Here is a 15054-nt window from a genome sequence, read left to right as displayed (position 1 = left end):
ATATCCACAAGTTAATCAAAGTGGTGCACCACATTAAAAAAGGAAGGATTAAAAACCATATGATCATCTCAATGGATACAGATAAAGCATTTGATAAAATTCCACATCCACTCATGATAAAACTCTCAACAAAAGGGGTACCAGAGGGAATATACCTCAGCATACTAAAGGCCATATGTGACAAACCCACAGCCAACATCATACTAAATGGTGAAAAGAAAGCTAAAAGTTTTACCTCAAAGCTCAGGAACTAAACAAGGATGCCCACCGTCACCACTTTTATTCAACACAGTACTGGAAGTCCTAGCCACAGCAATCAAACAAGAGAAAGAACTAAAAGACATCCAAATTGGTAAGGAAGAATTTAACTCACTATTTACAGATGACATGATACTATACAGAGTAAACTCTAATGTCTTAATCTAAAAAACTATTCAAACTAATAAATGAATTCAGTAAAGTTGCAGGATACAAAATCAACATACAAAAGTCTGTTGCATCTATATACTAAAAATGAACTAACAGAAAGAGAAATTAAGAAACAATGCCATTTACATCAAAAAGAGTACAATACCTACAAATAAATTTAACCAAGGAGATGAAAGACCTGTACTCTGAAAACTATATGACATTCATGAAAGAACTTGAAGATGACACAAATAAATGGAAAGGTATTCAACAGCTCATAGACTGGAAGAATTAATACTGTGAAAATGTCCACACTACCCAAAACTACCTACATTTCAATGCAATCCCTATCAAAATACCAAGAGCATTTTCTACAGAACTAGAACAAATAATCCTAAAATTTGTTGGAACCACAAATGACCCCAAATAGTCAAGACAATCTTGAGAAAGATGAAAACAGCTGTGAGACTCTATTTCAAACTATATTACAAAGCAAAAATAATCAAAATAGTATGGTCCTGGCACAAGAACAGATACATAGATCAGTGGAACACAGCAGAGGGTACAAAAATGAACCCACATATATATGGTCAATTAATATATGACAAAGAAGACAAGAATATACAATGGGGAAAAGACAGTCTCTTCAATAAATGGTGTTGGGAAAACTGGACAGCTACATGCTAAAGAATGGAACTGGACCAGTCTTACACCATACACAAAAATAAACTTGAAATTGATCAAAGACTTAAATATAAGATCTGAAACCATAAAATTCCTAAAAGAAAACAGAGTACACTTTGGAATATATGCCTCAGCAATTTTTTTATGGGTATGTCTCTCCAGGCAAGGGAAACAGACACAAAAATAAACAAGTGGAACTACAGCAAACTAAAAAACTTCTGCATAGCAGAGGAAACCATGAAAAAAATAAAAAGGCAATTCATTGAATGGGAGAATATATTTACAAATGTTCTATCCAATATGGGGTTGATATCCAAAATATATAAAGAACTCATACAACTCAACACCAAAAAATGGGCAAAGGACCCCAACAGACACTTTTCTAAGACTATACAGATGGCCAAAAAACATATGAAAAGATGCTCAACATCACTAATCATCAGGTAAATGCAAATCAAAACCACAATGAGATATGACCCCATGTTAGTCAGTATGGCTAGCATCAAAAAGACAAGAAATAACAAGTGTTAGTGAGGATGTGGAAAAAAGAGAACCCTAATATATTCTTGATGGGAATATAAACTGATGTCCAGTATGGAAAACAGTATGGAGGTTCCTCAAAAAATTAAAAATAGAAATGCCATGTAGCACAATAATTCCACTTCTGGGTATTTACCCAAAGCAAACAAAATTCCTGATTTGAAAAGATATATGCACTCCTATATTTATTGCAGCATTTGTTACAAGAGCCAAGATACAGAAGCAACTCAAGCAACTCAACTTTATCCATTAACAGATGAATCGGTAAAAAAGATGTATACATACACAATGGAATAATACTTAGCCATAAAGAAGAATGAAATCTTGCCATTTGGGACAACATGGAAGGAACAAACTAAAGGGTATTATGCTAAGTGAAATCAATCAGGCAAAGAAAGATCAGCACCATATGATGTCACTTACATATGGAATCTAAAAATCAAAACAAATGAATAAACAAGCAAATAAACAACCCAGAAACAGACTATAAATACAGAGAACAAGCTGGTGGTTGCCAGAGGGAGGTGGGTGGAAGGATAGGTAAACAAGGTGAAGGGATATTAAGAGGTATAAACTTTGAGTTATAAAATAAATAAGCCATGAGGATGAAAGATACAGCATGGAGAATGAAGTCAACAGTATTGTAATAACTTGGTATCATGACAGATGGTAATTACATTTATTATGGTGAAGATTAAGTAATGTACCTAAATGTTGAATCACTATGCTATACACTTGAAACTATTAGACTATGTCAACTATTCTCAAATTTTTAAAAATGGGAATTTTATGCTATATGAATTATATCTCAATTTAAATATATATGAGAATGTCTCCTTTTGCACATGAAGAACTAACTCCTATAGGACTTGCCTTCCTGACATCAATAACTAGAAAACCAGATAAAGTATATAAAACGAATGTTTTCAGACACTGGAACAGATAGTACTGGACTGTGATTCCTAAGAGAGGAGATCAAAATGAGCCCCTTCCTAGCTTTCTGAATGAATGCAATTTCCTAACAGTGGCACAGAGTAGGAAAGCCAAACACAGACCAATGATCCCAATAAATTAAGGTGACAAAACCTGCAATTCAGGAATGCCAAGGCAAATGAAATTTTGGGGCCAAACACTGAAGAAAAAGAAGTTATGCAAAGAAAAGGGCTCCAGTAATCTGCAAGAACATCTCTTGGAGACATGAGCTAAACAACAATCTGCACATGCACATGCACAGGGTAAAATCCACAAGATCAGATAAAGAACAACTAACTACTGAGTAGCTGTAAGCAAACAATACCCAAAGCTCAAACAGCAGGATACACTCAAATTCCCATCAGCCATAATGAAGAGACCAACTTGAATAGTCAGAGCATTGAATAGGAATTTCAGGAGAGACACACTTTAGCAATGAGGCTAAATTAGTCCTAAAGTAAAGAATACTCTGGATCTGACCTTAAAAGGCTTAAAAACAAGATTTGGAATGATTATTCTGATGCACAAATAACTATCTTCCAAAACAAAGTTTAAGACTCTATATAGAAAAACCAAAATTTGATCACCCATTAAATTCAAAATGTTCAGAAACCAACAAAAAATTGTGAAATAACAAAAATTATTCCATTGGACGGGATTAACAACAGATTTGAAACTTCAAAGAAACAATCAGTGAACCTTAAGGCATAGCTACAGAAATTATTCAAACTGAAGCAAGAGGGGGAAAAAAAGGCTGGAAACCAAATGAACAGACCTTTAGTAACCCATGTACCAACATCAACTCATCCAATATATGTGTAATTAGAGTTCCAGAAGAAGAGAAAAAATATTTGATGAGATAATACCTGAAAATTATTCAAACTTGGAGCAACATCAACAAGAAGACAGGCTAAGATGACCCAGGGCATCATTCCTCTAAAAAAACACCAAATAAGTAACAACATATAGACCAAAGTAGCTTTAGGAGAACTCTAGAAATCAGTTAAAAAGCAAATGCCTAACCAAGAGAAAGCTGCACTCAAAATGGTAGGAAATTTCATGTTTTCTTGTCATCCCTTGCTCTACCCCTTCCCCAGGGCAACACAACACATCAGGAGGAAGCCACCCAATGTCTACTCCTCCATTAGGGCAGAAGAAAAAGAGTAAAAGTAGATTTCAATGTCCTGGCTTGTTAGGAAACTGAGGAACTAGTTTCTGTCTTGCCTGACTTGGGAGTAGTCAGGAATAGTGACACAGTTTGGATATCAGGTTAGGTCTCTATAAGCAGTACAGGGCCTGAGAGCAAGAGAGCTTCAGCAATAGGCTGACCTGTGGGTGCCTGAGGGCAAGAGATTATAGGCAGAGGAATACAACAGAATAGTTTAGGCTCCAAGGGGAGGCCTTAGAGAAATTAAGACACATAAAAGCAGCCTTGTTATGGGAGAACTGGAACAAAAGCACACACACATTCCCAGAAAAGGTTTGAGAAAACTCAGAGATAATTTAAGCAACTGAAACAATTAACCACAGTAGGAAATTATAAGCCCTTGAAAAAACTTAAAATTCACTAACTGAAACAAATTAGTGAGAATGTTTGCTATCTTGAATTGGGTGATGGTTACATGAGTGTCATATGTCAAAATTCATTGAGTTGTACACTAAATTTATGCATTTGATTGTATGTACCTCAATTTAAAATAAGAAACAAAAAGTAATTTAAAATTTAAAAAGATAAAATTAATGAAACCACATTAATAAAAAATTTAAAAGTAAAGGAAGAAGGAAGGTCTCCTGTTTAAAGGAGAATATAGAAAGCTGAAACTGAAAGTAGAGTGAGTTCTAGAACTAGAAAATGATGATTTTGCAACCATTGCAGTAAAGACTGGACCAGTTAAGAATCATAAATGCATGTTAAACCTGGGAGAAATGTTGATGAGAAGCAGGATATTTGCAAGATCTTAGCATATCTCCCTGTAGACAGCTGATTAGTTGCATAGGAGATATAAAATATAGTTGTTATACTTAGGAGAAATGGGGCAATACCTTCTTGATTGGATGTAACATCATTTATGAAAAACAGATGAACATTTATGCCCCTAGATGTGATATCTTTAGAAGGACACAATATCAGCTATACAGTACTCTGACTGAGAAATCATAACATCAAGTTAACAACCATGAGGAAACATAAGACAAATGCAAAAAAGAATGTTCAATTTTTTTAAAGAAAGGATGAAAGGAACTTCAATTACTTCAATAACATAAAAGTCAGAAAAGCTATGAAATGTTTTCAGCTAAAAGAGGTTAAAGAGACCTAAAAATTAAATGCAATTCCTGACCTTATCCTGGAGTCTGTATTGGAAATATTACTAAGGACATTATTAAGTCATACAGCACTAGAGCATATGGGTATTTCCTCATACTATTTTGTCCTACGATTTTTATAAATTTGAAATTATTTCCAGTAAAAGAAAAAAAAGGCAACCAAATGTATTACACAAAGAGGAACAAAGAATTACAGGAGATTTCTTATCAGAAACTACACAAGCCAAAAGACAATGAAATTATGGTTTTATGATGTTGAAAGAAAAAAACTATCAACTTAGAATCATATAACCAGCATAAATTATCTTCCATAAAAGAGGATAAATTAAAGATTTTTTTCAGACAAATAAAATCAAAGAGAAAGTGTTTACAGCAGACTTTAACAATAAGAAATCTTATAGGAAGGTGTTTACATACAGAAACAAAATTAGTGTCAATTAGACAAAGGACAGGAGGGAAGAGATAGACGATGTATTGTAAAGTTCTTACATTTTACATAAAGTGGTGTAATATTAGTTGAAAGTGATGAATTAAAGACATACATTGTAAATCTTAGAGCATTTACTTAAAAAAAATAAATAGGTGTAGCTAACAAGTTAGTAGTGTTGACAAAAATGAAATTTTTTTTAAACTGTCAATCTGAAAATTCATAGGAACAAAAGATCAAAAAAGAGACCAAAAAAATCACAAAATGGTAGATTTAAACCCACACATACCTGTAACTACATTAAGAGCAAATGGGTCTAATCACTCCAGTTAAAGACAGAGATGTCAGACTGGATTTTAAAAAAACAATATCCAATTATATGTTGTCTTTAAGAAACCTATTTTGAATATAAATATATAAATATGCTAAAGGTAAAAGGATAGAAATAGATATTCAGTATAAATACTAATCAAAAGAAAGCTGAAATGGCTATATTAACATCAGAAAAAGTAGATCTCAGAACAAGGAATACAGTCAGGGATAGAAATGGATATTTTGTAATTATAAGACAATTATGAAAAAAACTGACAGAACTGAAAGGAGAAATACATTAATCCACAATTACAGTTGGAGATTTCAACAGTTCTCAGTAATTAACAAAACAAGTATATACAAAATTAGTAATGGATACAGAAGACATAAAACATCACTGACAACCAGATGACATACATAATATTTATAGAACAGTCAACCCCAAAATATTAAAATACACAGTACCTTTGAACAACACAGGTTTGAACTGCATGGGTCCCTTATACATGGATTTTTTTCAATAAACACACTGGCAAAAATTTTGAAGATTTGTGACATTTCAAAACACTTTTCTCTAACCTGCCTTGTTGTAAGAATAGAGTATATACAATATATGTAACATAAAAGTATGTGTTAGTTGACTATTTATGTTATCAGTAAGGTTTGTAGTCAATAGTAGGTTATTAATAGTTGAGATTTTGGGGAGTCAAAAGTTATATGAGGATATTCAATGGCACAGGGGTTTGGTGCCCTACCCCCTACATTGTTCAAGGGTCAATTGTACATCTTTTTCAAATGTACACAGAACATTTACCAAAACAGACTATATTCTGGAACAGAAAACCAGTATTAATGCATTTAAAAGAACTGGGGTCATGCAGAGTATTTTATCTGACCAAGAGAATTAAATTATAAATCAGTAACAAAAAAGGTTCTATGTATCTGTGTATCTTAACAACTCACTCCTGGGTATTTAAATCATGTTCACATAAAGCCTGTATCAAAATGTTTACAGCGGTTCTATTAAAATTGCCAAAAACTGGAAACAATCCAAATATCCTCCATCAGGTAGATGGATAAACTGTGGTACATCCACACAGCAGAATACAGTTCAGCAATAAAAAGGAACAAACTACTGATACACACAAGTTGGATGAATTTCAAGGTATTATGCTGAGTCAAAGAAACCAGCATTAAAAGATGACATACTGTATGATTCCATCTATATGATATTCTCAGAAGGACAAAATTATAGTGACCAAGAGGAGATCAGTGATTGTCAGGATTTGGGGTGGGGAAGAGGTTAACCAAAGGGATGGCTGGGAGAGCTGTTCCTTCACTGTGGTAGATGATTACACAAATCTACACATGGGTTAAAATTCATAGAAATACACACCCAAAAAAGTCCATTCTACTATATAATTTTTAAGGTAAATAAAAAATTATAATTCTTATGGGGATAACTGGTTAAGTAAATAGGGGTTTAAAAAGTTATACTTTACCTCTTACTATACATCAAAACATATTCTAGATAAAGTAATAAGTTAAATGTAAATATGAAATAATACTGATCTTCTTAATATATATATAAAGCTCTTCCAATTAAAAGATGAACACTCTCAGAGGAAAATGGGTCAAGCCATGAAAAAACAAGAGTTAAACATAAAAATGTCTTATCTCACCAATAATCAAATAAATGAACAGTAAAGCAATGAAATAGTATTGTTCATTAATTGTGTTACAGAAAAAAAAAAAACCCAAAGGAATGATAACACCAGTATTGGTGAGGGTGGGAAAAGAAACCTAAAGAAAACTATAATTTGGTATATAACATTTCCTGAAGGTAACTGGATATATATACCAGAACCTCAAACAGGCACATACTCTTTCCACTTTCAGTAATTTACTAAGAAGCTAATTAGACTAATGCACAAAAATGTATGCAACAGCGTCATTATTTATAACAACGAAAAAGCAGAAACAATAAAGATTAAATAATTATATATGATGGAACAGTAAGCCACCATTAAAAATCAAGTCATCTGAATAGTTACTGAAATCAGATTAGCTTATTTTAGTCCTCCTGCTACAATTTTCTTCCTGGTCTCCAAAGCAAAGGTAAAAGATTTAGATTTTTGTTCAATGGTAAAACAATAATCATAGTATAATGCTAAATTTCAAAGAAATAAGATATAAAACCATATACAAGCCAAATTTTATTTTGTAAATGTATGTGTGTATACACACAGACAAATGTGTCACAGTATTCTCTCTCAAATGTAAGTTTATGGATGACTTTTTATGAATCTTTTCTGTGTTTTGCATATTTTCTATAATAAACATATGCTTATCATTTTTTTAATCAGTAAATGTTTACTTAAATCACCTAAAATAATACCCAAAAGGAGTTTTAAAACTTGTTTTCTAATCTAGATTATCTGCTATTATCCTGGTCATAAGCATTTCACTGTTACATAAGAATGATAAATCTATATGCAAATTTGTTACTGATCCCAAGTAAACCATAACTTCCCAAAGGTGTAAGATCTGCAGATAATGCCATCTTGTTAATACTGTCACCCACAAGATGCAGAATAGTGTGTATACTGGGATGATCTTTTTGTGTCCTGAAATTTTTAAAGAATATTTCAGTAATATATAGAGATTTATGTGCTGCTATGTCTATACTTCTTTTTCCAGTTCAGAATTAAAAGAAATCATCAGAAATGGTTACCTTTTTTGGGGGAAAATAGATTTATATCTTTCTGAGCCATTTTTATATTCTTCATTTTGAACTTTTTGTTTTGTTTTGTTTGCTGCTTACCATTGAGCACTTCTCCAGTACTTCCTCCTGGAACTTCAGGAATCGCTCTTGAACCTCAACTTCATTGAGGAAAAAGGCAAGGAAGTGAGTAAAGGGCTGCTTTCTTCTAAAAGTGAGCAGAAGAACATCAATCCTAGTTCGGGCCGAAATTACACCACTTCGATGCTGGCCAGTGATTACTGCAAGTAAAAAAAGTGTGGGTTAACATACTCATGGACCATAAATGCTTGTAAGAAAAGTGCCTTCTTGATACTGTCATCTCTAGAGAGCTAAACAGTCCTGAAGGTGTACATAATTCTGAACAGGGGACAGTACCAAGTATCAGAAAGTTAACTAACATATTCAATCTCAGCAGAATAAGTTTTAAAAACCAGAATATTTTAAGACCAGCTAATGAAGTAGAAAAGTGAATTAGAAGCTCAAAGCAAACCCTCCAATGGGAATGTAAAATGGTGCAGAAGCTATAGAAAAGTTTGGCTGGCCCTTAACAAGTTAAGAAGAGAACCACCATGTGACCAGCAATTCCACACCTAGATAAACACCCAAAAGAAAGTAGATATTCAAGAAAAACGTGGACACAAATGTTCACAGCAGGTTTATTCATAATACCAAAGATGGAAACAACACAAATGTCCATCAACTGATAAATGGATGAACAAAATGTGGTTATCTCCATACAATGAAATATTACTCAGCCAATAAAAGGAACGAAGTACTGATACATGCAAAAATACAGATGAATCTTAAAAACATTATGCTAGATGAAAGACACCAGACACAAAAGACCACACACCATGTTTCTATTTATAGGAAATGTCCAGAACAGGCAAATTCAGAGAGATAGAAAACAGACTAGTGGAAGCCAAGGACTGGGGGGAGGGAGGAATGGGGAGTGACTGCATACTGGGTATGGGGTTTCCTATTGGGGTGATAAAAGTCTTCTTGATGTAGATAATACTCATAGTTGTACAACATCATAAATGTACTAAATGCCACAAAATTCAACACTTAAAAATGGTCAAAATGGTAAAATTTATGTTGTGTATATTTTGCAATTTTTTTAAAGAAGAGCAAAGAAATTCAAATGACAATAAAAAATTAAGAGTAAAAAACAGAATTTTCTGTCATGTGAATTCTACTTCAATTAAAAAAATATTGGGGGGCGGAGCCAAGATGGCGGCGTGAGCAGAGCAGTGGAAATCTCCTCCCAAAAACACATAGAGCTATGAAAATATAACAAAGAAAAATCTTCCTAAAATAGAGACCACAGGACACAGGACAACATCCAGACCACATCCACACCTGCAAGAACCCAGCGCCTTGTGAAGGGGGTAAGATACAAGCCCCAGCCCGGCGGGACCCGAGCGCCCCTCCCCCCGGCTCCCGGCGGGTGGAGAGAAACCGGAGCGGTTTTTTTTTTTTTCTTTTTTTGGCGAGCACTTTTTGGAAGCCTTAGAGGGACGGGCCCCCGTTGCTGGGGAGGCAGGGTGGCGGGACCGGTGAGGAGGTGCCTGGGAACGGCGCCGGAGGACAAAGAATATCCCGCGTTTCTCCCTGCGAGACCTGGGGGCGGGTGCCTGAGACCGGTGCCTGAGGACGGAGGAGGTCGCGCGTTTTTCCCCTTTTTTTTTTTCTCTTTTTGGCGAGCGCTTTTTGGAAGCCTTGAAGGGACGGGGACCCCAGTGCTAGGGAGGCACGGTGGCGGGACTAGTGAGCGGGTGGCTGGGACCGGCGCCTGAGGACAAAGAATATCCCCCGTTTTTCCCTGCGGGACCGGTGGGCGGGTGCCTGAGACCAGCACCTGAGGACGGAAGAAATCGCGCGTTTTTCCCCTTTTTTTTCTCTCTTTTTGCCGAGTGCTTTTTGGAAGCCTTGAAGGGACATGAACCCCGGTGCTAGGGAGGCAGGGCGGCGGGACTGGTGAGCGGGTGCGTGGGACCAGTGCCTGAGGACAAAGAATATTGAGCGTTCCTTCCCTGCGGGACCGGTGGGCGGGTGCTTTTTGGAAGCCTTGAAAGGACAGGGACCCTGGTGCTAGGGAGACAGGGCAGCAGCACCAGTGAGCGGGTGCCTGGGACCGGCACCTGAGGACAAAAAAAAAAAAAAAAAAAATCGCTTGTTTATTCCTTTTTTCTCCTTTTTTTTTTCTCTTTCTTTCTGTTCCCTCTCTCACTGTTGCTGTTGTTCTTTTGGTTTGGAGAGTGCTTTTTGGAAATCTTAAAGGGGCAGGACAGGTCACTTAGACCAGAAGCAGGGAATCTGGGGATCTCTGGGCACTCTAAGCCCCTGGGCAGCAGGGAGCACAGAGGCCCCTTACGGAGATAAATAGTCTCCTGACTGCTCCCCCTCCAACGGGGCTCCACCATTTTGGAGGAACAGCCCCAGCCAGGCCAAGCCCACAGCAACAGCGGAGATAAACCCCAAAGCAACTGGGCAGGAAGCAGAAGCCCTGCCTGCGCACAGCTGCCCAGCACAAGCCACTAGAGGTCGCTATTCTCACAGGAAAAGGCTACAAACCAACAAGAAGGGAAGCTCTTCCAGCGGTCACTTGTACCAGCTCTGCAAACTATCTCTATCACCATGAAAAGGCAAAACTACAGGCAGACAAAGATCACAGAGACAACACCTGAGAAGGAGACAGACCTAACTAGTCCTCCTGTAAAAGAATTCAAAATAAAAATCATGAACATGCTGACAGAGATGCAGAAAAAAATGCAAGAGCAATGGGATGAGATGCAGAGAAAAATGCAAGAGCAGTGGGATGAAGGCCGGAAGGAGATCACAGATGTCAGGAAAGAGATCACAGAAGTGAAACAATCCCTGGAAGGATTTATAAGCAGAATGGATAAGATGCAAGAGGCCATTGAAGGAATAGAAGCCAGAGAACAGGAACGTATAGAAGCTGACATAGAGAGAGATAAAAGGATCTCCAGGAATGAAACAACACTAAGAGAAATATGTGACCAATACAAAAGGAAAAACATTCGTATTATAGGGATACCAGAAGAGGGAGAAAGAGGAAAAGGGATAGAAAGTGTCTTTGAAGAAATAATTGCTGAAAACTTCCCCAAACTGGGGGAGGAAATAATCGAACAGACCATGGAATTATACAGAACCCCCAACAGAAAGGATCCAAGGAGGACAACACCAAGACACATAATAATTAAAATGGCAAGGATCAAGGACAAGGAAAGAGTTTTAAAGGCAGCTAGAGAGAAAAAGGTCACCTATAAAGGAAAACCAATCAGGCTAACATCAGACTTCTCAACAGAAACCCTACAGGCCAGAAGAGAATGGCATGATATACTTAATGCAATGAAACAGAAGGGCCTTGAACCAAGGATACTGTATCCAGCACGACTATCATTTAAATATGATGGTGGGATCAAACAATTCCCAGACAAGCAAAAGCTGAGGGAATTTGCTTCCCACAAACCACCTCTACAGGGCATCCTACAGGGACTGCTCTAGATGGGAGCACCCCTAAAAAGAGCACAGAACAAAACACACAACATATGAAGAATGGAGGAGGAGGAATAAGAAGGGAGAGAAGAAAAGACTCTCCAGACAGTGTATATAACAGCTCAATAAGCGAGCTAAGTTAGGCAGTAAGATACTAAAGAAGCTAACCTTGAACCTTTGGTAACCACGAATCTAAAGCCTGCAATGGCAATAAGTACATATCTTTCAATAGTCACCCTAAATGTAAATGGACTTAATGCACCAATCAAAAGACATAGAGTAATAGAATGGATAAAAAAGCAAGACCCATCTATATGCTGCTTACAAGAAACTCACCTTAAACCCAAAGATAAGCATAGACTAAAAGTCAAGGGATGGAAAAACATATTTCAGGCAAACAACAGTGAGAAGAAAGCAGGGGTTGCAGTACTAATATCAGACAAAATAGACTTCAAAACAAAGAAAGTAACAAGAGATAAAGAAGGCCACTACATAATGATAAAGGGCTTAGTCCAACAAGAGGATATAACCATTCTAAATATATATGCACCCAATACAGGAGCACCAGCATATGTGAAGCAAATACTAACAGAACTAAAGAGGGAAATAGACTGCAATGCATTCATTGTAGGAGACTTCAACACACCACTCACCGCAAAGGATAGATCCACCGGGCAGAAAATAAGTAAAGACACACAGGCACTGAACAACACACTAGAACAGATGGACCTAATAGACATCTATAGAACTTTACATCCAAAAGCAACAGGATATACATTCTTCTCAAGTGCACATGGAACATTCTCCAGAATAGACCACATACTAGCTCACAAAAAGAGCCTCAGTAAATTCCACAATATTGAAATTCTACCAACCAATTTTTCAGACCACAAAGGTATGAAAGTAGAAATAAATTCTACAAAGAAAACAAAAAGGCTCACAAACACATGGAGGCTTAACAACATGCTACTAAATAATCAATGGATCAATGAACAAATCAAAATAGAGATCAAGGAATATATAGAAACAAATGACAACAACAACACTAAGCCCCAACTTCTGTGGGATGCAGCGAAAGCAGTCTTAAGAGGAAAGTATATAGCAATCCAGGCACACTTGAAGAAGGAAGAACAATCCCAAATGAATAGTCTAACATCACAATTATTAAAACTGGAAAAAGAAGAACAAATGAGGCCTAAAGTCAGCAGAAGGAGGGACATAATAAAGATCAGAGAAGAAATAAACAAAATTGAGAAGAATAAAACAATAGCAAAAATCAACGAAACCAAGAGCTGGTTCTTTGAGAAAATAAACAAAATAGATAAGCCTCTAGCCCAACTTATTAAGAGAAAAAGAGAGTCAACACAAATCAACATAATCAGAAATGAGAATGGAAAAATCACGACAGACTCCACAGAAATACAAAGAATTATTAAAGACTACTATGAAAACCTATATACCAACAAGCTGGAAAACCTAGAAGAAATGGACAACTTCCTAGAAAAATACAACCTCCCAAGACTGACCAAGGAAGAAACACAAAAGTTAAACAAACCAATTACAAGCAAAGAAATTGAAACAGTAATCAAAAAACTACCCAAGAACAAAACCCCGGGGCCGGACGGATTTACCTCGGAATTTTATCAGACACACAGAGAAGACATAATACCCATTCTCCTTAAAGTGTTCCACAAAATAGAAGAAGAGGGAATACTCCCAAACTCATTCTATGAAGCCAACATCACCCTAATACCAAAACCAGGAAAAGACCCCACCAAAAAAGAAAATTACAGACCAATATCCCTGATGAATGTAGATGCAAAAATACTCAATAAAATATTAGCAAACAGAATTCAACAGTATATCAAAAGGATCATACACCATGACCAAGTGGGGTTCATCCCAGGGATGCAAGGATGGTACAACATTCGAAAATCCATCAACATCATCCACCACATCAACAAAAAGAAAGACAAAAACCACATGATCATCTCCATAGATGCTGAAAAAGCATTTGACAAAATTCAACATCCATTCATGATAAAAACTCTCAGCAAAATGGGAATAGAGGGCAAGTACCTCAACATAATAAAGGCCATATATGATAAACCCACAGCCAGCATTATACTGAACAGCGAGAAGCTGAAAGCATTTCCACTGAGATCGGGAACCAGACAGGGATGCCCACTCTCCCCACTGTTATTTAACATAGTACTGGAGGTCCTAGCCACGGCAATCAGACAAAACAAAGAAATACAAGGAATCCAGATTGGTAAAGAAGAAGTTAAACTGTCACTATTTGCAGATGATATGATACTGTACATAAAAAACCCTAAAGACTCCACTCCAAAACTACTAGAACTGATATCGGAATACAGCAAAGTTGCAGGATACAAAATCAACACACAGAAATCTGTAGCTTTCCTATACACTAACAACGAATCAATAGAAAGAGAAATCAGGAAAACAATTCCATTCACCATTGCATCAAAAAGAATAAAATACCTAGGAATAAACCTAACCAAGGAAGTGAAAGACTTATACTCTGAAAACTACAAGTCACTCTTAAGAGAAATTAAAGGGGACACTAATAAATGGAAACTCATCCCATGCTCATGGCTAGGAAGAATTAATATCGTCAAAATGGCCATCCTGCCGAAAGCAATATACAAATTTGATGCAATCCCTCTCAAATTACCAGCAACATTCTTCAATGAATTGGAACAAATAATTCAAAAATTCATATGGAAACACCAAAGACCCCGAATAGCCAAAGCAATCCTGAAAAAGAAGAATAAAGTAGGGGGGATCTCACTCCCCAACTTCAAGCTCTACTACAAAGCCATAGTAATCAAGACAATTTGGTACTGGCACAAGAACAGAGCCACAGACCAGTGGAACAGATTAGAGACCCCAGAAATTAACCCAAACATATATGGTCAATTAATATTTGATAAAGGAGCCATGGACATACAATGGCAAAATGACAGTCTCTTCAACAGATGGTGCTGGCAAAACTGGACAGCTACATGTAGGAGAATGAAACTGGACCATTGTCTAACCCCATATACAAAGGTAAACTCAAAATGGATCAAAGACC

At 36.5% G+C, this 15054-nt stretch overlaps 1 protein-coding gene across 5 annotated transcripts in view; it reads right to left on the bottom strand.

The window, feature by feature from the left end:
- The window catches only part of ASCC1 (activating signal cointegrator 1 complex subunit 1), a 147095-nt gene that overhangs the window by 103629 nt on the left and 28412 nt on the right, over positions 1-15054 (bottom strand). For all 5 annotated transcript variants that reach the window (XM_036998880.2, XM_036998879.2, XM_036998877.2 and 2 more), the window contains exon 5: positions 8493-8671. In XM_036998880.2, the coding sequence (XP_036854775.2) occupies positions 8493-8671 (179 nt within the window). The remainder of the gene's footprint in view (positions 1-8492; positions 8672-15054) is intronic.

Source organism: Manis javanica, chromosome 7 (genome assembly GCF_040802235.1).
Source record: "Manis javanica isolate MJ-LG chromosome 7, MJ_LKY, whole genome shotgun sequence".
Lineage (NCBI taxonomy): Eukaryota > Metazoa > Chordata > Mammalia > Pholidota > Manidae > Manis > Manis javanica.
This window is presented reverse-complemented; position numbering and strand designations above follow the sequence as displayed.